Source organism: Amaranthus tricolor, chromosome 10 (genome assembly GCF_026212465.1).
Source record: "Amaranthus tricolor cultivar Red isolate AtriRed21 chromosome 10, ASM2621246v1, whole genome shotgun sequence".
Lineage (NCBI taxonomy): Eukaryota > Viridiplantae > Streptophyta > Magnoliopsida > Caryophyllales > Amaranthaceae > Amaranthus > Amaranthus tricolor.
The window spans coordinates 578,461-602,038 of record NC_080056.1 but is presented as its reverse complement, the minus strand read 5'-3'; the positions used below and the strand labels follow the sequence as shown (position 1 = coordinate 602,038).

Genomic DNA, 23,578 nt, shown 5'->3' with positions numbered 1-23,578 from the left:
ATGTCATGTTATCTTTTTTATCTAATAAATGATTTCCATTTGGCAAACTCTTTTTAGTTGTGACATTTGGAATTTTCCAAGCCTTTTAGTACTTCATAATGTATGATTGGAATATTTAGTGCGAAATTGGGCTCGAAGAGGATCTATTATGCATTTATACTTCTGATAAAAGTGTTCTTGTGTAAGGGGTAAGGCAATGTAATAGAGTATATAATGTATTCTTTTTGTATCATTAGTTCATTCATTCACACTTTTAACCAATTAAAAAATCTCGTGTAACACAACACAATAAAATGTATAACAAAACACTAAGTTGCTTCAAATTAAATATTAACTTACTACATGACTACTATTAATAAACCAAACTGAGATGATTTCTTATTTTCTCATGAACTACTAGTTGGTAGAAATCAGCTAATCATTCTAAGTTCGACCCAACCAACTCAAAACATAGGCCTACTTTGACAATATTTTCAACAAATTTTGAAGTATGGACGGGCCAATCTCATATCTTACAATCCTAAATTGTTATCTAGAAATAGCTTCGAAAGAGTATACTAATATTACTCCTTTGTCCCTTTGTTTTTTACATAGAGATAGTATTGAGGGGCATTTTAGTCATATAGGACAAATTAAGATAAATTCTCATGTAATATAAATAAACTTTACAAAATGAAATAAAGCAACTGGGAATGTGATTGGTTTCTTCCAGATTCTTCCAAATTCTTCATGGTATCAGGCTAACTTTCTTTCTTCCTCAATTCTTCTTCAATGGCGGGCACGACTCCACTGCCACCACCGCCATCACCAGAAATCAAACCCAATTCTCCCTATTATCTTGGTTCACAAGATCGACCGGGCGATTTCATCACTCCAACCCGATTGAAGTCCGATAATTACGATTCTTGGGCAGCCGATATTCAAATGGCTCTTGAAGCTCGCCGTAAATTCGAGTTCTTGGACGGCACCATTACTACTCCTTCGCCGCCATGCACCCGATCAGACTGGACGGCCATTAATGCTATGCTTATTTCCTGGATCTCAAATACAATTGATCCTGAAATACGCTCTTCTTTATCCAAATTTCGGGAGGCCAAGCCATTTTGGGATCATCTTAAACAACGTTATGCTCAAACTAACGGTCCGAGAATTCAGCAATTGAAATCTTCAATTGCTACGTGTGAACAAACAAAGGAGATGCCCGTATCGGTTTATTACGGTAAACTTCATTCTTTATGGCAAGAATTGGATCATCATGAACCTTTAATCTCTTGCTCTATTTCTTCTTGCAATTGTGGTTTTTTACATGAAACACGTCGGGAGCAAAATCAATTACATGAATTTTTAATGGGACTGAATTCTGATTTTTATGGGCCTTTACGAACCCAAATTCTTTCGCAAGATCCTCTACCCAATCTTGATCGTGCTTATCAGTTAGTCACTCAAGAAGAACGGGTGCGAACATCAAGGCTCGTGGTTGATCATAAACCGCCAGATGTTCTTGGCTTTGCTGTTCGTACTGAGGCCGTTCGGGTTCGTGGTTCTTCTGAGCGACCACTATGCTCTAAATGTAATAAGCTTGGTCATGAAGCTTCTCGTTGTTGGGCTGATATTACTTGTGGTCATTGCAAGAAGCAAGGGCATGATTCTAGTCATTGCTATGAGGCTGTTGGCTATCCGGATGGCTGGTTTGCTGGGAAGAAATCTTCCAGTCGAAGTAGAGGAAAGGCGCGTGCTAATGCCACTAGTAGTAGTTCGACTGTTACTCCATCCGTATCTGCTTTTGGACAGACCTTCACTGCCGAACAATGGAAGGCAATTTCTGAGGTTATTGGTAACACTAATGTTCCCGATAATCGTCTTAATGGTAAATTTGATATGACATCGTGGATTATTGATACCGGTGCTACACATCATGTCACCAGGGAATTGGCCTGGTTGTTTGATACTCATCCATTTGAGTGTCCAGTAGGTTTGCCGAATGGCGAACAAGTTATTGCTACTTTGGTTGGCTCCGTTCGTTTATCTGATAAAATTACTCTCATTGGTGTTCTTTATTCCGAATTTGAGTTGCAATTTACTCTCTGTTTCTCAACTTAATGACAAATTACAGACAATTGTCCAATTTACTTCTCTTATTTGTGCTATACAGGACCCCATGAAGGAGCTGATTGGAACGGGAGTTAGAAAAGACGGACTATACTATTTTAGCAAACCCGAAACTTTCACGTGTGCTTCTATTATTGCTGCAACATCGAGTTTGGAATTGTGGCATCGTCGACTCGGACATCCTTCTGAAAAAATAGTTAAGATGATTCCTCATGTACAAAATACAAAAGATAGTTTACAATCACGGTGTGAAGTTTGTATGCATGCTAAACATACTAGAGACAAATTTTTCATAAGTGATAATAAAACATCTCGAATCTTTGAAAAAATTCATATCGATTTATGGGGTCCATATCGTCATATTTCATCATGTGGTGCTCGATATTTTTTAACTATTGTTGATGATTATTCAAGAGCTGTGTGGATATATTTGTTGGTTGACAAATTGGACGTTTTTCGTATGTTTATGTCTTTTGTTCCTTTGGTTGATCGACAATTCTCACAAACAATTAAGGTAGTACAAAGTGATAATGGGACAGAGTTTAACTGTTTGCTCGATTATTTTAGTACCACTGGCATTTTATTTCAAACATCTTGTGTTGGTACACCACAACAAAATGGGAAAGTTGAGCGAAAACATAAACATATCTTGAATGTCGCAAGAGCTTTGAGGTTTCAAGCACACTTACCTATTTTTTTCTGGGGTGAATGTGTTTTAGCTGCAGCTCACTTAATTAATCACACACCTACTTCTCTCTTACATAATAAAACACCGTTTGAAATTTTATTTCATAAACCTCCGTCCTTTGATGCTATTAGAGTCTTTGGGTGTTTATGTTTTGCTCATAATCAAAAGACTAATGGTGACAAGTTTGCTAGTCGAAGTCGTAAGTGTGTTTTTGTGGGCTATCCTTATGGAAAGAAAGGTTGGAAATTATTTGATCTTGACACGCAAGTTTTTTTGGTTTCACGAGATGTGAAATTTGTTGAGGATGTTTTTCCATATCATGATGTTCAGTATAAAAGTAATGCTAATCATGATGTGCATCACGATTTTATTGAATATAATTTGCCAATTTATGAGGATATTCATTCTGAAGAAAGAGAAAATGAGATTTTATCCGTTCCAAATGGGCATGACGAATCTGTTAGTTTCACTGAGCCTTTGACAAGCACTGGGCAAACACTTTCAATTCAGTCATGTTCTTCTGTTCCTCTTGCTGGGTCACCAACGGCAGCTGGGTCTCCTCACATACAGCAGCCTCATAGTACCTCCTCTACTCCAGCACTTGTTACTTCTGATCAATCGCCTCCTGCTCTTTTGGGCCGTGGGTTTCGTGACAAATTCCCGAATGTTTTGTATCGGGATTTTGTGACTCATATGGTTTTTGCTAATAGTCCGTCCTCCGTCTCTCCTTCTTCCAATCACTCCTCAGGTACATCGTATCCTTTAGCACATTACATAAATTGTGACAATTTTTCTACGAATTATCGTACTTTTCTTGCAGCTATTATTAAGGGTAAAGATCCAAAATCTTTTAAGGAAGCCATGAAGTATGAGGAGTGGCGTAAATCTATGCAGGCCGAAATACGAGCCTTAGAGGACAATGGTACATGGACCTTGGAGCGTCTTCCTCCCGGGAAACGTCCTCTAGGTAGTCAATGGGTTTACAGAACTAAATATTTGTCAAACGGTAATGTTAAGCGTCTTAAGTCACGGTTAGTTGTTTTGGGTAATCATCAACAAGCAGGAATTGATTACACTGAAACATTTGCTCCAGTTGCCAAAATGACAACAGTTCGTGCCTTTCTTGCAGTAGCAGCTTCAAAGAACTGGGAATTACATCAAATGGATGTTCATAATGCTTTCTTGCATGGTGATCTTCATGAAGAGGTTTACATGAAATTACCTCCTGGTGTTTGAGTGTTCAGATTCGTCTTTGGTATGTCGCTTGCGCAAATCTCTGTATGGTTTAAAACAAGCTCCACGTTGTTGGTTTGCAAAATTAGTGTTCGCCTTGAAAGAGTATGGCTTTCTTCAATCCTATTCCGATTATTCTCTTTTTACTTATACTAAAGGCATTGTTCAAATTAATGTCTTAGTCTATGTAGATGATCTTATTATTTCTGGGAATGATTCCGCTGCACTTACACTTTTTAAAGCTTATCTCAGCAATTGTTTTAAAATGAAAGATCTTGGTGGTCTCAAATACTTTTTAGGAATCGAGGTTGCTCGTAGTTCTTCTGGTTTGTTCTTATGCCAACGTAAGTACACACTAGATATTATTTCTGAAACAGGTTTATTGGGGGCAAAGCCTGTTGGGTCTCCTATCGAACAAAATCACCGGCTTGCTTTTGCTACTGGAGAATATATGAAGGATCCTGAGGCTTACCGTCGGCTAGTGGGACGTTTGATATATCTCGCAGTCACTCGGCCTGATCTTGCCTATTCGGTTCATATTTTATCTCAGTTTATGCAGGAGCCTCGTCTTGAGCATTGGGAAGCAGCTCTCCGAGTGGTACGCTATTTAAAGGGTACTCCTAGTCAAGGTATTCTGTTGCGTGCAGATAGTGAGTTAACCTTGGAAGGATGGTGTGATTCGGATTGGGCTGCATGTCCTCTCACTCGTCGCTCATTGACAGGATGGCTTGTTTTTCTAGGACAATCTCCTATTTCTTGGAAAACAAAGAAACAACATACAGTGTCTCGCTCTTCAGCTGAAGCCGAATATCGATCGATGGCTGCAATCACATGCGAACTGAAGTGGCTAAAAGGTTTGTTGTTAAGTTTGGGTGTTCATCATCCTAAAGCAATAAAGTTGTTCTGCGATAGTGAATCTGCTTTACATATTGCAAAGAATCCTGTTTTTCATGAACGAACAAAGCACATTGAGGTGGATTGTCACTTTGTTCGCGATGCAATCATTGATGGCTTAATTTCTCCTACTCATGTGTCGACTACATCACAATTGGCGGACATTTTCACAAAGGCTCTTGGAAAATCACAGTTTGATCTACTTCTTTCCAAGTTGGGCATCTTCGACTCTCATGCTCTAACTTGAGGGGGGTATTGAGAGGCATTTTAGTCATATAGGACAAATTAAGATAAATTCTCATGTAATATAAATAAACTTTACAAAATGAAATAAAGCAACTGGGAATGTGATTGATTTCTTCCAGATTCTTCCAAATTCTTCGGATAGTATTGGAGTTTAAGGAAGCAAATTGGGTTAATCAATATTTTTGCACTTTTGCACATTAATGGAGAATTAAGAGAAATGTTATAAAGAGTAAAAATACATTAAAATAACGGGATTATATTTCAAAATAGAATTAAAACGTATTAAAATAAAAAGTGGAGTAAATTCTAAATCAGGGAGAGAGTATTCTTTAACATAGAAGGATTACTTCTCATGAATTATGATTTTAAATGCAAGCTTGAGGAAATCAAGAATGGTGTGTTATAAAATGTGTAAATTCAGGCATTCAGGTAAGTTGGGTTGGCTAATGGCTAACAAAAGGTCTAATGCATGCTTCTAAAAATAAACAAATTGTTAATCATTTTGGTTATGGGATCGATAAAGAGATTGCTCGTGATCAAGAGTTTGGTGAAAAAGAATGATTAATTACACCACATTGTAACAATTCGGATAATTATAGATTCACTAAGAAAAAAATAAAATTTTGATATTTGATTGTTTGCTTATTTAACTATTATAAATTTTTGTGAGAAACGATTTTTTTAAAGACTATTTATAATTGAGCCGACTCATTATATATTTTGTAAAATATTGTAAGTAGACATTTAAAATACTGAAAGTAGACATTAAGGATACGAAAAATAAGCATTAATGATAATATAAGTAGGCATTAAGAATAAGGTAAGTAGACACTAATCTTAATAGGATGGACTTAAGATACAAATCTCTAAGAGACGGTCTCTCAAAAGACTAACTGTTTAACCGTTAATTTAGTTATATAAGCTATTTTAAAATGAACTTTTAGTAAAAACTAATTTTTAAAATAAATTAGTTATTTGTTGGAGAAAAAGTTAATTTGTCCAAAGTCTAAAATCCTATGAAGAACCACACAATTTCTTGTATTTTTTTTATAAAAATCTATATGTGCAAGTGGTATAATTATACTTTAAAGAGTAGTAAGATGTCATGCTTATTCACCATTTGGTGGAGAAAGGGTACCACTTTTTATTGTGAAAAACGTTTCATAAATTAATACTTTCACATTCCAAAATACTTTGCACTGATTGTGATATGTTCAATGAAAAAATATTACTATCAGTAGCAAATATAATGAAACGAAAAAAGTCAACCAGAAGTACTACATTTTAAAGCACAAGTATTTTAGATTTTGAAATATGCATTTTAAGTTTTTGAATTGATAATTTTAAATCTTTAGAATAATCATTTTAATCTTTAGTGAAGAAAAATTAAGGCTTGAAGTAAAGACTTGCATTTACATAGTGATTTTAAGTTTTAAAATAAACATTTTAACAATTGTACTAGTTATTTAAAAAATAAAGTTAAAGCTTTTCTGGAGGAAAGATTAAGGCTTAAAAGTAGTGATTTTAAACTTTTAAATGAACATATATAATCTTAAAATAAATTTTTTATCATGTAAAAAAATTTTGGTTGAATCATATGATCGCATGCATGCAACGGTCTTATTGAGGATATGGTGATAACTTTTATAAATTCTTATATGAGACGGTCTCATCGTATGATATACCTCGTATTTGGATTAAATAGTCCAATAATAAAAACGTTTAGCTTATAAACTTCTTATTTAAATATCGTTTCATTATAAGATAGTCTCGTACAATGTGGGCTGAAAAAACTTTTACACGTAGGAAAGGAGAAGTGTAATCACTCATTGACCGGGGAAATCCTTGAACCCCAAAAGCCCAAATGGCTAAAAACCATTAAGGGGGCGTTTGGTTCGCACAAGGGAATCGGAATGGAATGAGGAAAGGGAATGAAGGAGAAAGGAATGGATTCCCCTAATTTAGCCTAGTCGTTTGGTTGTGTTCAGGAAACGGAATCAATCCCTTTGTGACTGTTTGGTTCAAGTTGGATTAATTGATTCCCTTTCAACAGAGATTAGGAACAACCCAGAAAAGGAACAAAACAATGGCGAAGAACTTCAATTCACTCGAACAACAAAACGATGTTCATCAATGGCGGTACAGAAATCTATGTAGAACAACCCAGAAATCCAATTCATCCTACAAATCCAATTCATCAAAAATCAAAAACGCAACAGAAACGAAATTACAACAAGAATCAAAAACGCAGGCTTTCATCAATGGTGGTACAACACAGATTCAACAAGAACACGAAGAAGAATGGAGGCAGCAAAATCGAGATTGAGAAGAAGAGAAGAGAAGTTGAGGAAGATGAACGAGGCGTGAACAGGTGAACGTGCCACCCCTCACTGATGTTCACTGAGCGAATCAGTTCGTTGTTCGCCTATTCGCACTTCGCAAAGCCACTGCTGGCTGCTACTGCTGCTTCCGTGAACAGGTGAACGTGAAATCAAGACCACCAGACCCATCAACGCCGACGGCCCACCACCAAATCAACCCACCTTCAATTCAAGTTTTGTTTTTATTTCAAGTTTCAAATCTCTTTATCTGTTCCTTGTCTCATCGTCGTAGCCTCAACCGAGCAGCCGCCGCCAGCACCGGCCAAATCAACCCAGCCGTCGCAGTTCAGGAAGGATGGAGGCGCGAGGAAGGAGAAATATGGTGAGGAAGGAGGCGCGAGTGAGAAAGGGAAGGCAGCAGCTGTGGGGAAGGGAATGGAATGGGAAAGTGGAGGGGGAGGGAGGGAATGAGGATTACCTCATTTTAGGTAATCCAAAACCTTAATATGGGGAAAGGGAATGATTCTAACTGCGAACCAAACAACATCAAAGGGAATGGGGTATTTCCATTCCCTTTCCCTTTCCTTAATACCCCCAACCAAACGCCCCCTAAATATTAGCAAAGGGCAACTCAAAAAAGACTACTCAAAACTACATAAAAACCTTTGAACTTCAGAACAAAGTGAGAGAAAAGGGCAGTGAAAAATGGAAGCAAGTGAGAAGAAAAACAGTGTAAATCTTGATGATTTACAGACAAAAATGGCGTATTTTGCTAAAGAAAGAGACTGGGATCAATTTCATACACCAAGAAATCTCCTTTTGGCTTTGGTAATCTACTCTTTTTTTATATTTCTTAAACCCTAGAAATTATGTTCAGTTTTTTTCTTTTTACTGTTATATATATATATATATATATATATATATATATATATATATATATATAAGTTTTCTTGCTTTTTTAAATATTCAAGTATATTTTCTAAAAGTAAAGAAAGCATATTCACTTTTCCTTTTTATTAATACATCAATTTTTTTATTGCAATTTATGATATCTTCAGTAAAGTTTGCTGCTTTGTTTTTTCAAAAAAATTTGTATACTAAAACTCTTTTCTGAAATTACTCAAAAGATGCTAAGAGCTAGATCAATGGAAATGAAAATATTTGAAGAGGAAAATTTTGCATGTGTATGGTATAAAGTAAATTAATTAGTGGGTTGTGGACTTGAGGTTTTACTGCAATTTTTTGGAATTTTCATTTAGAATGATGAAATATGAACATAGGGAAATTTGTGGGAAAATAGAGTCAAAATGAATTATTGGGCATCTGGGTTTTTCATTTAAAGTTGATTGGTATTTTGAAAATTGTAATTACTTTATGAAAAATTCCTTTTCACTTTCATGGGGTTTGTATATTAGAACTAAGAAGCAAAATTTTCAAAGAATTGATTTCAACATGGTTTCTTTTGTTTTCTGTTGAATTTGATGTAGTTTTACTTATTGATTTCTGAAATCAAGATTGGTATGAAAGGTGAAAACTTGAGGGAAACCCCAAAAATGGCAAATTTTGTGGTCCATGATCAACCATATTATTAGATGATAGGAGTAGTGTACAGTGACTAGAAGTACTATTGCTAGGTTGTTTCTGTCTCATGCACAATGATTATTGACTTGTGAATTAATTTTAGGAGAAGATTGTACTATATACTACTCCACCCCTTTGTATTTTTATGTTATAGGACTTTATTGTAGTGCAAAAATATGATCTCAGTCACGATCGTGTTAATAGTTGCAAAACGGAATCATGGTTGATTCCGTCATGGTAAGCTCAAAAATATTAGATATGGTCTCGATATATTGATGGAGCCTCGCTTTTGCCCTATGAAATTCATGTTCATGAAGTGATGATGAATTTGCTACAATGGTTTTTTGTTGCTTAATTAAAATGTGGAAATTGATGTGGGTCAAACATGTGGGGAGGAAAGTAGTAGAAAGAAGAGTTGTACAAATAAAAAAGTGTTGCAAAGTTGATAAACTCGCAAGTTTTTCAAAATAAAGGAGATGGAACCATGGAGGTGTTGGATGGTTTATTACATATCAACAAATTAAAGATGGTGCGCATATTTTATAAGTTATTGGAGCCATTTTTTCCCTTGCCATATGGTTTTGGATGGTATATATCTCCTTTGCATATAAAGTGTATGTACCTCATGTTTCCCCGTAATATGCTGACATTCACAATAAGTCCAACCTAATTTAACAGGAAGGTGTATCGGTTTTATTGATTCTTTGTCACTCTAGTGTAAATACGAGTCTTTGCACTTCATTAGCCGATTTGTGATACTAGAACACGAAATGTTTGACACTAACACTAACGGCAAGTGTTTTAAAATAAAGGAGATGGAGGGACAAAGGGAAAATTGGTGTTATAGATTCTTCGTCATTTTAGCGTAAGTACGAATCATAGCACTTAATATCGGGCCAAAACATAGGAAAATTTACACGAATACATCCGAATGTGACACTTGAACACGAAATGTTTGATGCTAATACTATAGTTTAATTAGATCTGTACTCCGTAAGTCCTTGATATCTTGTTTTATAACTATGTTAATGTTTTTACTTATTTTTTCTTTTGTATGATTCCGTTTTCAGGTTGGGGAAGTTGGAGAATTGTCCGAGATATTTCAATGGAAAGGGGAAGTCCCAAGAGGATTACCTGGTTGGAGTGAAGAAGAAAAGCAGCATTTAGGAGAAGAGCTATCTGATGTATTGCTATACCTTGTAAGACTTTCTGACATTTGTGGGGTTGATCTTGGTAAAGCTGCCCTTAGAAAGCTTGAACTTAATGCCCTTAAGTACCCAATTCACCTCTCTAAGGGCTCTTCTAAGAAGCTTAAATTCAACCCTAACCTCGTTGAGAATCATAATCATAGTGAATCATGATTTACTTTTGGTTGATTATCACCTAATCACATGTGCTTTTTTTCCTAATTATGGTTTAAATTTTGGAACTTAGACTGACCCCCACCCTCAAATGTCTTGCCCCTTTTTGACCTATTTTTGGGTGGATTTAGTAATTGTATTTTGAGGCTAGCTTTGGGTTTAGATTCTACGATGAATCTTTTGTACAGTACTATGATCTAATTGTAATCAAGGAATGCTTTCAATTTGAGTACTAGTGTCCATTTATTCCTTCATGGTTATCATTTCTTGCATCTGGTGATGTACTCCTCTGTCTCTTAGAGATTTCCCCTCATTTGTTTGATGCGAGATTTTTAGAACGTTCTGGATAAGACTCGACTTAATCTCGACTTAGTATCCTAGTTTAGCCAAGCTTGATGTTTTTCTTGAGTTGTTTTGGCGATTGAGATATCAGTATTACCCTCTAGTTATTTAACTAATGGAGAAATGATATAAGTTTATAGATGAGAATTTTAAAAAAATAAGATTATTGCTAAAAGAGGAAAGAGCGCAACATCAATAGGAAAAATTAAAAGAATAGTGGTGCAAAATAAGAGGCTTATTAAGAGCAGGTAACTAGTTTAAAAGTCATTTATTAAAATCAAAAGATGAACACAAAGTCAACCAATAAGCTTTTTGATTCAAATTAGTGGGGTGGATTACAAATGTTCAAAACTGACTCTACAATTTGATATTGACCTAATCTTATAATTGAATTCTACTTTGAAAATAAAAAATTATATAAAAATTAATATAAAAATTAATATGAACACAAATCAATTTGTACCATGTGATTCGAAAGGACCCGATGGCCCAATGAAAACATCTAGGCTATAGGGTTCTGAAATGGCGTGACTGCACAGCATTACACAGGTACAGGAAAGAGGATTATACCTGGCATGAGTGATGAAAATCCCCAATCTCTATCAGTTCACAGTGATAATCTCTTATCAAGGATTTAAATTGATATTTTTTAAAAAAAAGGTAAATAATGATAATAAATAAAGAGAGTAAATAAATTGTATGGATGAAATTAAAAGAAATTTGAAAAGCATAGATGAGATTAAAAAAAGTAGTGACTATTATCTAAAAATAAAAATGATACAAATTAAAATAATAAATGTTGCAAATTGGATGGGACGGAGGAGTAATTTCGGCTGAGTTCTTGACTTTTCTTTCTTTATGTAGATTGAGGAGTATCCTGAACTCTGTCCAATCAATCTCTTTTGTACCTTGTTCTGTTTCTCATCTTCTACAATTTTTATGTATTGATGTCATTTCTCAAGTAAACTCCAGTAAAGGTCATTTCATTTACCATTTTGTTCTCCATCTCCTTGTTTGTCCCTTGTTAATGCGCTCATGGGTTAATCAAAGCCAAAACTTTTTAGATATTAGTGTACGTTACTAATTCAAAGCCATAAAGAGAATATCATATTTCTTATATTTTTCCGTTTCATAATACTTGTACTTATTACCATTTTTAATTATTTTACAATACTTGTACCTTTTCTATTTATGATAAAAACTACGAACAGATTAAAAAAGATAAAATAATTGTTCGCAGTTACTAACTGCGAACAACTATACCTAATTTTTTTTCCTAATTATTGAGTTGGTATCTGTTGTATTTGCAAACAAGACATTAGAATAAGTAATTACAAGTCAATGTATGTTTCAGGCGGGATGATTCATCGTCAAAACTTCGAACATTCGTAAATCAAAGCTTGGAGGCTATGATATATATATATATATATATATACATATATATATATATATATATATATATATATACATACATATATATACATATATATATATATATATATATATGGAAGTAATCCATTGAGAAGGGATTGAAAATGAGAAGGGTAAGAAGAACTCTACACCCTTGATTTCACTAAAATAAAAAAAATCTATGGTCACGATTGAGCCAAAAACTCATAATTGTAAAAGTAACTATATTACACAGAAAGGTAAATATGAAATAAAAATAATTTTTAAAATGTTCTTAATTTATAACATAATATCCTTTTTTGTATATATAATAACCAAACAAAATCAAACAAAAATCCTTCTCACCCTTTTCATTTTAAAATCCTTCTTATTTGATCCTACATATATATATATATACATATATATATATATACATATACATATATATATATATATATATATATACATATACATATATATATATATACAAATGCATATATATATATATATATATATACATATATATATATATACATGTATATATACATATATATACATATGCATATGCATATACATATATATATATATATATATATACATATATATATATATATACATATATATATATATATATATATATATATATATATATATATATATACATATATATACATATATATATATATATATATATATATATATATATATATATATATATATATATATATATATATATATATATTCTGTCAATGGCGATAAGAGGTTTACAATGATTGAAGCCTTCAATGCAAGTTTTAAAGGCCCAAAAGATACGTTGGAAGGTCCCAATATTAGGTCGCACATATACACCCGTGTCATTGTCTTCCTTAAAAAACCACTCAAGTATTAAGTCTGGGTTGGAATGTTGCAAAGCTTCTAAAAAGCGTGGAAGGAGTGAGTAAGAACCTTCCCAAGTTTCGTATATGGATAACAAGGCTTGTTGCTTAGCACACCACGCTCGCTTATAATTCACATCCACACCAAAACGATCTTTAACCATCTGCCGTACGACAAATACCTTAATGGATGAGTCTTTAGCAACACAATTTCTAATGACAGAAGATGTCAAGTGAATGTGTCCAATCGAAACAGTGTCACTACCCAAAACACAAGACCCATGCTTACCCTTATACGTAACAATACGCCATGAAGATAAATATGAATCGAGCGTACCTCTAAGTCTCCACGAACAACCCCACTTACACTTCAAGGTAAGGACAGTTTAGTTTGGGGTCTCCGTTCTATACTCCACATTTCTACGAATATGATACACTCTGATAGCTTCCAACAACGCTTCCTTGCTATCAAACCTCATACTCTTCTCTAAATCCCCTTCTTTGGTGTAAGTGATATCACAAGCCCATGATCTCCAAGAGTTATCCTCCTCATACTCGTCTAGAGGTGGACATAGGGCATAAGGTGTAGAAAGAATGATTGTAGGAATATTGCCTAGGGTCATGTCATTTGCTATAGCATCCTCATCGACATCCACATCATCCTCAGAAGGATCGTCAATGAGCTCGTTACTCTCATTTCCATCATCCCAAGGTTTCATCTCATCAGTTTCTCCTAAGTTAACTATTGAATCAATTAGTACTTGATTCTTAGGGAGTTGAGAAAAAGTACAAGATGCGGAAGGAACAAAAGGATTAATAGTTTCCTGAGTTGATATAGGCATAGAGGTAGGAGTAGGATTAGAATCAACTACATTCCCTAAGGGTACTTCTTCTACGTATAACTCCAAAGAGGGAATTTGGATGGACTTTGAATGCTCCCACATAGCATTTATAGTTTCATCATCCTCAACAGGAAAGGTTAGCAATTCTCCACTCATGTCATATTTGGAGCTTATATTACGATACTTCTAGTGGGGTCCAATCCAATCTTAGAACATATAAAACGTTTAAAATGGTTCAGATCCATGTTCGAGTTACATGCAAACAACCTACGTCTTCCCCCAACATAATGAACTTTGCCACTACTTTCTCGAATACAACCATTCCAAAAACATACTATAGTGAAGCGAAATGATGTCATTTCTACATTAATACAAACAAAATCAACATCATCATCAACTTCATGCCCATACAAGTACATTATATTCATTTGATTATAATCTTTTTGGTCTACAAATTAATAAAGTCCATAATATAACTAAGTTCATACATATATCATGCACATAAAATTCAAATAATAAATCAATTAATGAGTTCATAAATGATATTTCAAATACCAACATTGACATTTCTAAAAATATATAATGAAAGTGAATTCAACTAATTCAATATGCTCATCAACAACAATACTTCAAAAAACAACATAAAGTTATGAAAACAATTAAACATTACCTTGAATAGTTATGGATGATTAAGAAGAGTCTTGATTTAAGAACTAGTAACCTACATTTGAGAAAATAAACAAATTTCATCAAAAACCCAAAAAAAACTATATATATACTAAAAAGACGCATAAAAGTTTACCTTGTGCAAGCTAGAGTATCCCAGACTAATTTTGAAGTGCCAAATTAAAAGAGGAATGCAAGAATTGATGGATTGAATCTAGTCTAATAGTGGTTTTAGAAGGAGAATGTTGAGTGATAAGGTAGGATTTTTAGAATTTGGGAAAAATGGGAAGGAAGGAAGCTGATCTGCGTATTTGTGGAGCACAGCACCAAACCTCAAGTTTGAGATCACACTTACTTTTGGAATTAAGTTGAAAGTTGTACTTATTGGTTCATTTTGTTGATAAATTCACTCAATCATTTCAAATTTTCTATACAGTACTACAGTCCCAAATTGTTCATCTTTATTTTTTTTGTTGACATGCTAGCAAACTGGCATGTAATTAATGTGAAGATGAAGTCATATAACGAGGTTGATTTGGATAAGATCTGAGTAAGTGATTTTGTTTTATGATTTTCTTTTATAAAGTAAGATCGCGAGAATAATTTGGATTAGAGTACGTTCTTTTGTTCTATGATTCTTGCTTGTAATGTAAGAGGTCTTGAGTTTGAGACATAAGGTTATTGTGAGTAATTAAGTTTTGCATGTAACTCGAGATTTATTATTTTGTAAAGAATTTCTCATAAATAAGAAATGTAATAAATACGAATTTTCTTGATTTTTTTTTTGCGAAATAGGTTATATAAACTCTAATTTCATAATATTCCTTCGTCTCTATGATTTTAATATTAAAAGTGACTTTTTTCCCTCGTGTTATTATCGGAAGCAATTTTAGTAACACAAATGGGTAATTCTTTTGTTATGTTTATTCAAAAAAGTGAGCTCTCTTAGTCTTAATTAAATGAACGAACAAGAAGGATAAGCATGATGGAAATCTTTACTAAACATGAGGTACTTTTGAAGGAAAAAAAACCTTTAAGATTGGATGATTTATGCCAATTTTTAAGAAGAATTATCAAGATTCTCAACACACATGCCATCCAGCACGAGCAAGTAAACGTATATTGATCTCTATATCTGGGTTCGAGAAGTCATCGTTGACATGGATACATGATATGGGTCAGGGCTAAATTATAGATATTTATAGTATAAAATAAAGCATTTATGGTTATACACATATTTGAATTTTGATGATCTGATATTAATAATTGATACAAAATAAAGAGTGAAGATGTCAAATAACAAGGTATTGGTTGTTGGCTGCAGGTGCCTGTCGTGAGGAAATCAAAATTTGGTTATAGATGAAGCATATTAAGAGATTGCTAGAATATGGTGTTGATGAAATAACATTAAATGATAAACACTCAACACTAAATAGCCGATGTTGGACATCTTGTGGAATAAAAATCTTGACGCTTCTAAAAACCTTGTTGTCTTGAGAATCGAGTTTTGTTTTAGTTCCAAAGTAAATACCAGTTTTCAAAAATATTATGAGTTCAATTCTCACATAACTTTCTCTTTAACTCGGTCTACCAAGTAATACGAAATTTCTTACCAAAAATTTCATCCGACTTAAATACAAACAAGATCTAAAATAGTGTTGATATAACATAAAAACATATTTGAGATGATAATAACAATACATCATTCAAACTTGAAGATCTAACTTAAAAGAACTTAATTTCAACATGAGCCAAATAATCAATTCTATAATGTAAATAATCAATTAAAAAATAATAAATTTTTTTTTTAATTTACTTAAAAATTATTTATTAAACATATTTTTTCATTCTTTAATCCATCAATCAATATCATCAAGAAGTGAAAAAAAGTTTAAACCCAACAAAAAGTACCTCGGCTAAAAAAAAAAGTTTTAGAGGTATACTACACAATTTGCTCTGGTGAGTTGTGACACCCTTTCCACCCCTTTCTTTCCTCTTTCATTTCTTCCTTTTTCCACAATCTAACTAAAGCCCACTTCCTCAAATCTATCACTTTCCAAAACCCAATTTCCAAAATTCTTCAGATTTCCCCCTAATAAACTCCCCCACCCACTTTCCTCCCCTGATTTCCTCTGTTTTATTTAACCCACAAACAAAAAATGTCCTCTGATGATGAAGCAGAGGAATACCTCTTTAAAATAGTTATAATAGGAGATTCTGCTGTTGGGAAATCCAATTTGCTATCTAGATATGCTAGAAATGAATTCAATATGCACTCAAAAGCTACAATTGGTGTAGAATTTCAAACTCAAAGTTTGGAAATTGAAGGAAAAGAAGTTAAAGCTCAGATTTGGGATACTGCTGGTCAAGAAAGATTTAGAGCTGTTACCTCTGCTTATTATAGAGGAGCTGTTGGTGCTCTTATTGTTTATGATATTTCTAGAACAACTACTTTTGAAAGTGTTGGCCGTTGGCTTGATGAGCTTAATAGTAAGTGGGACAAAATTAATTTTGCTTTTTTGAAAGATTTGTGCTCGGAATTTTAGTTCTTGAGTTCTTTTGATTGTTGATTCATCTGGGTTATTGATAGATTTTTTGGTTGTTGATTAGATTATGGTTCTTGGTGAAATTACGTTATGTTGTAGATTTGGTTGATGATTTTGTGTTGATGAACTAAGAATAAAGTTGACTTCTTTTTGTTGATGGGTTGTGTAGTAGGTTTGTGAACCTGCATAGTAAAACCTAGTTACATCACATGATCATGAATCAAAAATCAATTCTCTTGGGGGTGTCCCCAATTCTTGGGGAGGATCTGTCAAACTGATCTATTGATTCATGTTGTCTATTCCAATCTTTCGGGATTAAGGCTTTAGCATTATTGATTGTTGATCTGCTTGTAGGGGAAAAAGTTATGTTCTTTGGAGGATTTTCTGAATCTTTTTGTTGGATTTGTTCATGTGTTGAGCATATTTATCTGGGTTATATAGAATGTTTTGCTTCCTAGAATTTGTTTGCACATACTGCTAATTGATTCAGAATTGTTTTGGTGAAATCAAATTATGATCAGGCATTCTGAAAGAAACTTGTTAATATGGTTAACTGTTTTAGGATTAGTTTGATGCTTAAAGTCTCGCATCTTTGCATCATTTAACCGACATCATTTGAGTCAGGGTGAATCTAGGATACTAGTATAAGGTGGCCGAACACTCGTGTCTAAATGTGTGCTAAACCAACTTGGGGGCTATTTTTCGGTGTTACATACATAATTCAATGTTAATAGGTTTTAAGTCAAATGATTTGAGCCATGGCCAGCTTGGGCCTGCCTATATTCTCCTATGATTTGAGTAGTTATAGTTGATTAGTTGTCTTTTGCTGGTTTGGTTTTAGCTTTAATGGATTGCTTCACTTTTTGGTGGTTGGGAGTTTCTTCTAATGTTAGTTTATTTTGCACTTATTGAGTGAAGTTTGGATATTTTGATGAAGTATTGTGGCTGTTACTTTATGTGTTATGATGATGGTTGATTGATTATCCTATTGTCAATCAGTAGAAAAAACCAGTTCTAGGAGCATAAATACCCATCAAATGGTTTTGTTCATAGAAATTAGCACCTTTATGATAAGCAATCACTTAGTATGATCATTTGTTCGAAACCAAATGTTTGTGGATTGAAGTCCCTACTCCCTAGTTCTTCCGCGAGAATATATGATTGCTTTGATTTTTATATCACAAACTCTTGTGTGAGACGGTCTCACCGTGAGTACATGGGTTGAATAGCCCAACTAATATAATTATTAGTATATGGGTTCTCATTCTAAGGTTGTCTCACTCAGATACAGTCTCTTATAAGAGTAGCTCTTTTAATATATCTGACATTTTCTCAACACATATACACTTAGTAAATCTTTGAAAGTAATTGTAGTTTCTCCTTGTATGATGGTGTTATGGTATGTAATTCTATCATGTATTTCATGTGACCTTTTACCTAGTATTGAGGAGCCTTCAAAGTGGCAAAGATTCATGTGATTGCTCTTACTTTACTTATTAAAGGATCATATCCATGTTCTGATATGTGTGCACCATTATTTATTATTGATGTTTAAAAGTTCAAAGAAAGAAACTCTAATAAATAGCGTGGCGCCTTACGTACCTAGTGGTAACTAGAAGTTGAGAGGGGTTTAACTATTGTGGTCCCTAACTCTCAACCGAAAGCGATTTGCAAAGAAACTAATATCATAATCGAGCAAGGGGCTATCATATAACACCAAACATTGTGAGCGATGCAATGACTTTTGAACTTTTTCTATCACCGTAAGAGCTTGTATTACCCCAATGCAATTAAGTAGCTCCTTCAACACGGGTTTGGGGGTTAGACTTAGATGCATGCAACCTTATCCTTGCTTGTGATAACAAAGAAGTTGTTTCCAATGGACCCTTGGTAGTAAACATCATGTACAACTTCATATAAGAATTGCACGTGATTTAGACATTCTTGATCGTTCGCACCTTAAAAAACACCGACTTTGGTTCCATGATTTAGACATATGTTAAGAAGTTTATGCAACTAATAGATTTTCTTGCAAAAATTGTGTCTCAGTTAAGACAATACGCATCCTTTTTCTCAACCTTTTGCAATCCGTTTGCAGCTCATTCTGATACAACTGTAGCAAGAATGCTCGTGGGAAATAAATCCGACTTAGACAACATAAGGGCAGTAAGCGTCGAAGAAGGCAAGAGCCTTGCTGAAGAGCATGGACTTTTCTTTATGGAGACATCTGCGAAAGACTCGACCAATGTAAAGACGGCTTTTGAGATGGTGATCAAGGAGATATACAACACTGTCAGCAGGAAAGTACTCAACTCAGACTCCTACAAAGCTCAATTGTCACTTAATAGGGTAAGCCTCGTTAACAATGATAAGAAGCAAAACCAAGGGTTTACTTCATGTTGTTCGAGCTAAATTTTTCGTGTGCACAATGTTTAGTCACCCAAAATTTGATGGTTAATTCACAATGTGTATTTGTATTTCTTTGTCTTCATTTAATGTTCTTTGGCGGCAAATGGCTATTGGCTGGTTTGACCAACTGAAAATATTGGTTGATTCACCAGCAGCTGTTTAAGCTAGTTTAATCAAAATCAAAATTTTGTACTTGAAAACATTATAATTTATGAATCATATTCAAGTGATATACTAGTAAAGAAGTAAAGATCATGACATCCCTAAACTTAAAATTAAGGGGTAGATCCTAAACCATGTCTTCCCCATAATAAAGGGATCAAAGTATTGTATATGATCAACTTATTATATTATCATTATTCTAATACAATTTTGTATTATTGATCCTCTTACAAACAGCTAATGAATGCAATGGAACCACGTTTTGTTGGCAATTATTGTGTCATGCTTGTCTTTTTCATGATTCTGACTTCCATGTTGAAATGTTTGTGGTGATTGTTGGAATGGAGACCTTAGGAGACTAGTCAAACTTATTATTAAGATGTATCCATTCTTTCAAATTTGCTATATTATATCTAAAACATTTTCTATTTGATTTGTATAATGTAGCAAATTTAAAGAGACAAAATGAGTATATTCACTACATACCACGTTCACGTATGCATACACACGACTATAATATCGAATATACCATAGAAATTGTATTAATCTCGATCCAAAAACTTCTTGAAATACCCTTTTCGGTGGAAGGTTGTTCTTTAATCTTGAAAATCCATCACAATTTTGAGGTGTAAGGTCAAGATGTGCGAGTAGATGTTATATGGTGAGAGAAAACCAGCTCAACCAAAAAGTTAAGCAGATGATTTTAGCGTCATAATGTGTTATTGTTTTTGATTTGAGATCATAAATTGAATTGTAACTTCACCTTATTCTTTGTATCTTTTTAAACCCAAAAATTATGAAGCATGTTAGAAAAATAGAACAATCTTGGTAATCTACCCAAAAAAAAGGTGCAAAATGACCCCAATCCTACCCAAAAGAACTTGTTTTCTTTACTATTAATTATCTCTTCTGTCGGCCAGTTTTTTGAACAAGATACAAATCCTTAATTAGTCGTTGACCTCTACCCTACATCATGTTAAATTGTGATCATTTTTTAAAATTTTTAAGTTAATTACTAATAAGCATGCTTAATGACTACTTAGTATCTTTTTACCTTTATCTGCATCGGTTATTTACTTGCGTTATACTCCATTTTGCTAAATGATAGTCTTTTTTATTCACTATTATTGTTCCACTTATTCTTAATTTATAATTATTAAATTGCTTTTACATAATTTGTTGAACGTAGTCATGCAAGTAATAGATCTTTTATGAAAAGAATATTTCAATAATATTTTCTTGTCTTAATTCGTTACGATAATAATATATTTATTGCATAACTAGTAAAGAAAAAAGCTGGAAAATTTTAATTGTAGTTTTGACATATTTTATAGATTGGTTCGTCATCAATATATTGTATTGGATTGTAGGAACATATTATATTTTTGTCTCTGAGTGGTAACCTTTTTATATTATGAGATTATTCTTAGAATTAATAGGTTATACCGTTATAGGTTTTTGGGATGGAATAAGTTATACATCCTCTTACTATAAGGTTTATTAAGCTTAAAGTAGATGTGAGATAGTTGTTTGTTGTTGGGTAGGTCTAGGTAGCAGTAGCTGCCTACATAGTTGTAGCTATTCAATTTGCCGCCTAAAGTATTATTGTTCGACAAAAATAATATAATGTGAGTTGATTTTGTTCTGAGTGGTGTTTTGAAATGACTCTAGTCTCAATGTAAATTCTTCCCATCATTTCCTTTCAATTCTCTTGATCCAAAAATAGTCAACTTCCATGCAGTCAGAACACCTCTCTTTGGTTGTTGAAATCGATGTCAAAGAAATCAACTCAAACAAAAGTTTAAAATGATGGTTAAAGCTTAATGATATGTTATATACTCTATCTATCAGATGAGTACGTTGAGGTAAGATAGTTTCCACATGTTAAGAGTAAAGTGGACACTTAAGATTAAGAGCACTGCCAGGATCAAAATTACCTGTGCAGTCCAGTGAATGCAGAACTGTAGGATGGGGGCAGAGGAAGCAAAGGCAATCCTGCACCTTATCCCAGCTTGCCAAGACCAGATTAGGTGCACTATAGAGTTTTTCTAAACATTTGAATGGAGAATTGTTGTAGCAATATGATTATATAATACTCCTCCGTATCACTGGCATTGTTACGAATAAGCTAAGCTTAAAAACTCTGATATTAAAAAGTGTAATGTAGCAATTTCAATGTGGTAGAGGAATGAAAAAAAATTAACTCGCCTAGCCAAATGAATAGTGACCATATGCACTTTAATTAAGCTTTTCTAGAATATTATATACGTTATCATGCTCTATTTGCATGAAAGTCTTTTGACCTAGTTTGAAATGTGTTGCCTTATCAATGTGAGATTGTTGGTAGGAAGGATATGCTTATTAAGTAACAATCTGAATCAATGTGCTGCCTTATCAATGCCCAAAACTTCAAATATCAGGCCGACATATATCTGGATCGGTGTATTGGTTACCTCTAACGAGAGTGACACTTTAATAACAGTAGAATAAAAAAATTTTAAAAGATGGTTGATAAGCATTTCTAAAAATATTGGTCAATAATGATTATTAATAATCTGCTTAAACTTTTAATTCAATTGGTTTCTTAATTCATTAAAATATATATACTGTTGGTTAAAACCCCGTTATTGCTTATAATGTGATTAACCTTAGTGATATAATGATATTCAAGCAATTGGCAGAAAATTGGAAGCAAGCCGTATTTGATTTTGCAATCACTTTTATAGCGAATATAAATGGTTTTGCACTTATCACGATCTATATCTTTGTTATTAATAAGCTCAAAAATGTTTTATAATTGGATCGTCTCAGGATAATGTGGATGGTATGTTTCACTATATATGGTTAAATACAACCTATCTGCAAAGCTACATCAAATGTTCTTAGGACTTGCAATATGGGCCTACTACTGCCTTCTAAATCCATTGAAAGCATATGGACTGTTTCGTTTTACTCACAAATCAAAATACTCTATTTTATTAAAATCATAGATATTCTTGTGAGACCTCAAAGAAACCACTTCAAATTGAGAAAATTATATTTTTATTTTCTCTTTAATTTGTATTAATTGAATTATTTAATCCATATATTTTAATGTGTTTCTAGGAAAGACCGTTTCTCACAATAATTTGTATTAAAATTTTTACCATAATTGAGAATTGAATTTTCATAATATTAAACTGTTACGATCATGTAGATAAGCTTACCACCACCAGAGGGCTTACATGCATGCCTACATCGTAAAATAGTTGATTACACGTAAACTTGATAATTTTCTTAGCCAAAACCATATGAAAGTAGGAGTAGCAGCCTACCATGTTTATATATTGATCAACATCTCACTAAATTACTGATGTGAGATTACTTGTAAACATTTTTTCATTGTTACTTATTTCAAATGAAATATTTTTTAGCTATTTCTTCATTGTTACTCGTTATAAAACGTGCTTATACAAGGGATAAATTCATATAAGTTATGATAATACAAGTTCTTTGATTAAGGTCATCTCACTTAGGCACAATCTTTTGTAATAATACTCTCTTCGTTTCTTTTTGTTATTTTTATTTACTTTTTGCACAATTTTCAATGTAAATTTTAAACCTCAATATTTCTAAATACACATAATAAAAAATTATAAAAAATATATAATAAAATTCAAACAATTTAAGGGGTAATTCGGGCCGGGTGTTACATAACTTGTGCCTAAAGTTTTTGACCCTTTCCTTAAATCGGACTTTGCCGGCAGTTAAAAGTTTTAAACAATAAAATTCACCAACTTGACAGAGTAAAGCGAAAAAAACTAAAACTTTAAATAATAAATTAATAATTATTTAAGAAGAAGATTCTATGAAGAGTAATATTCCAAATAATACAACTATTCATAATATTTTAAAATAAAAATCTGACAAAATTT

The 23,578-nt window shown here is 33.2% G+C and overlaps 2 protein-coding genes across 2 annotated transcripts; both read left to right on the top strand.

Moving 5' to 3' along the window:
* Positions 1–8,107: 8,107 nt before the first annotated feature.
* LOC130826031 (uncharacterized) lies at positions 8,108–11,622 on the top strand. The gene is made up of 2 exons (XM_057691503.1): positions 8,108–8,319; positions 10,143–11,622. Exons 1-2 carry the CDS (start codon positions 8,197–8,199, stop codon positions 10,431–10,433), a joined length of 414 nt encoding a protein of 137 aa, XP_057547486.1. The 5' UTR covers positions 8,108–8,196; the 3' UTR covers positions 10,434–11,622.
* Positions 11,623–16,463: 4,841 nt separating this feature from the next.
* Positions 16,464–19,732, top strand: LOC130826029 (ras-related protein RABA5e-like). The gene is made up of 2 exons (XM_057691502.1): positions 16,464–17,037; positions 19,192–19,732. The coding sequence occupies exons 1-2, from the start codon at positions 16,707–16,709 to the stop codon at positions 19,503–19,505; spliced, it is 645 nt and encodes a 214-aa protein (XP_057547485.1). The 5' UTR covers positions 16,464–16,706; the 3' UTR covers positions 19,506–19,732.
* The last annotated feature ends 3,846 nt before the right edge of the window (positions 19,733–23,578 follow it).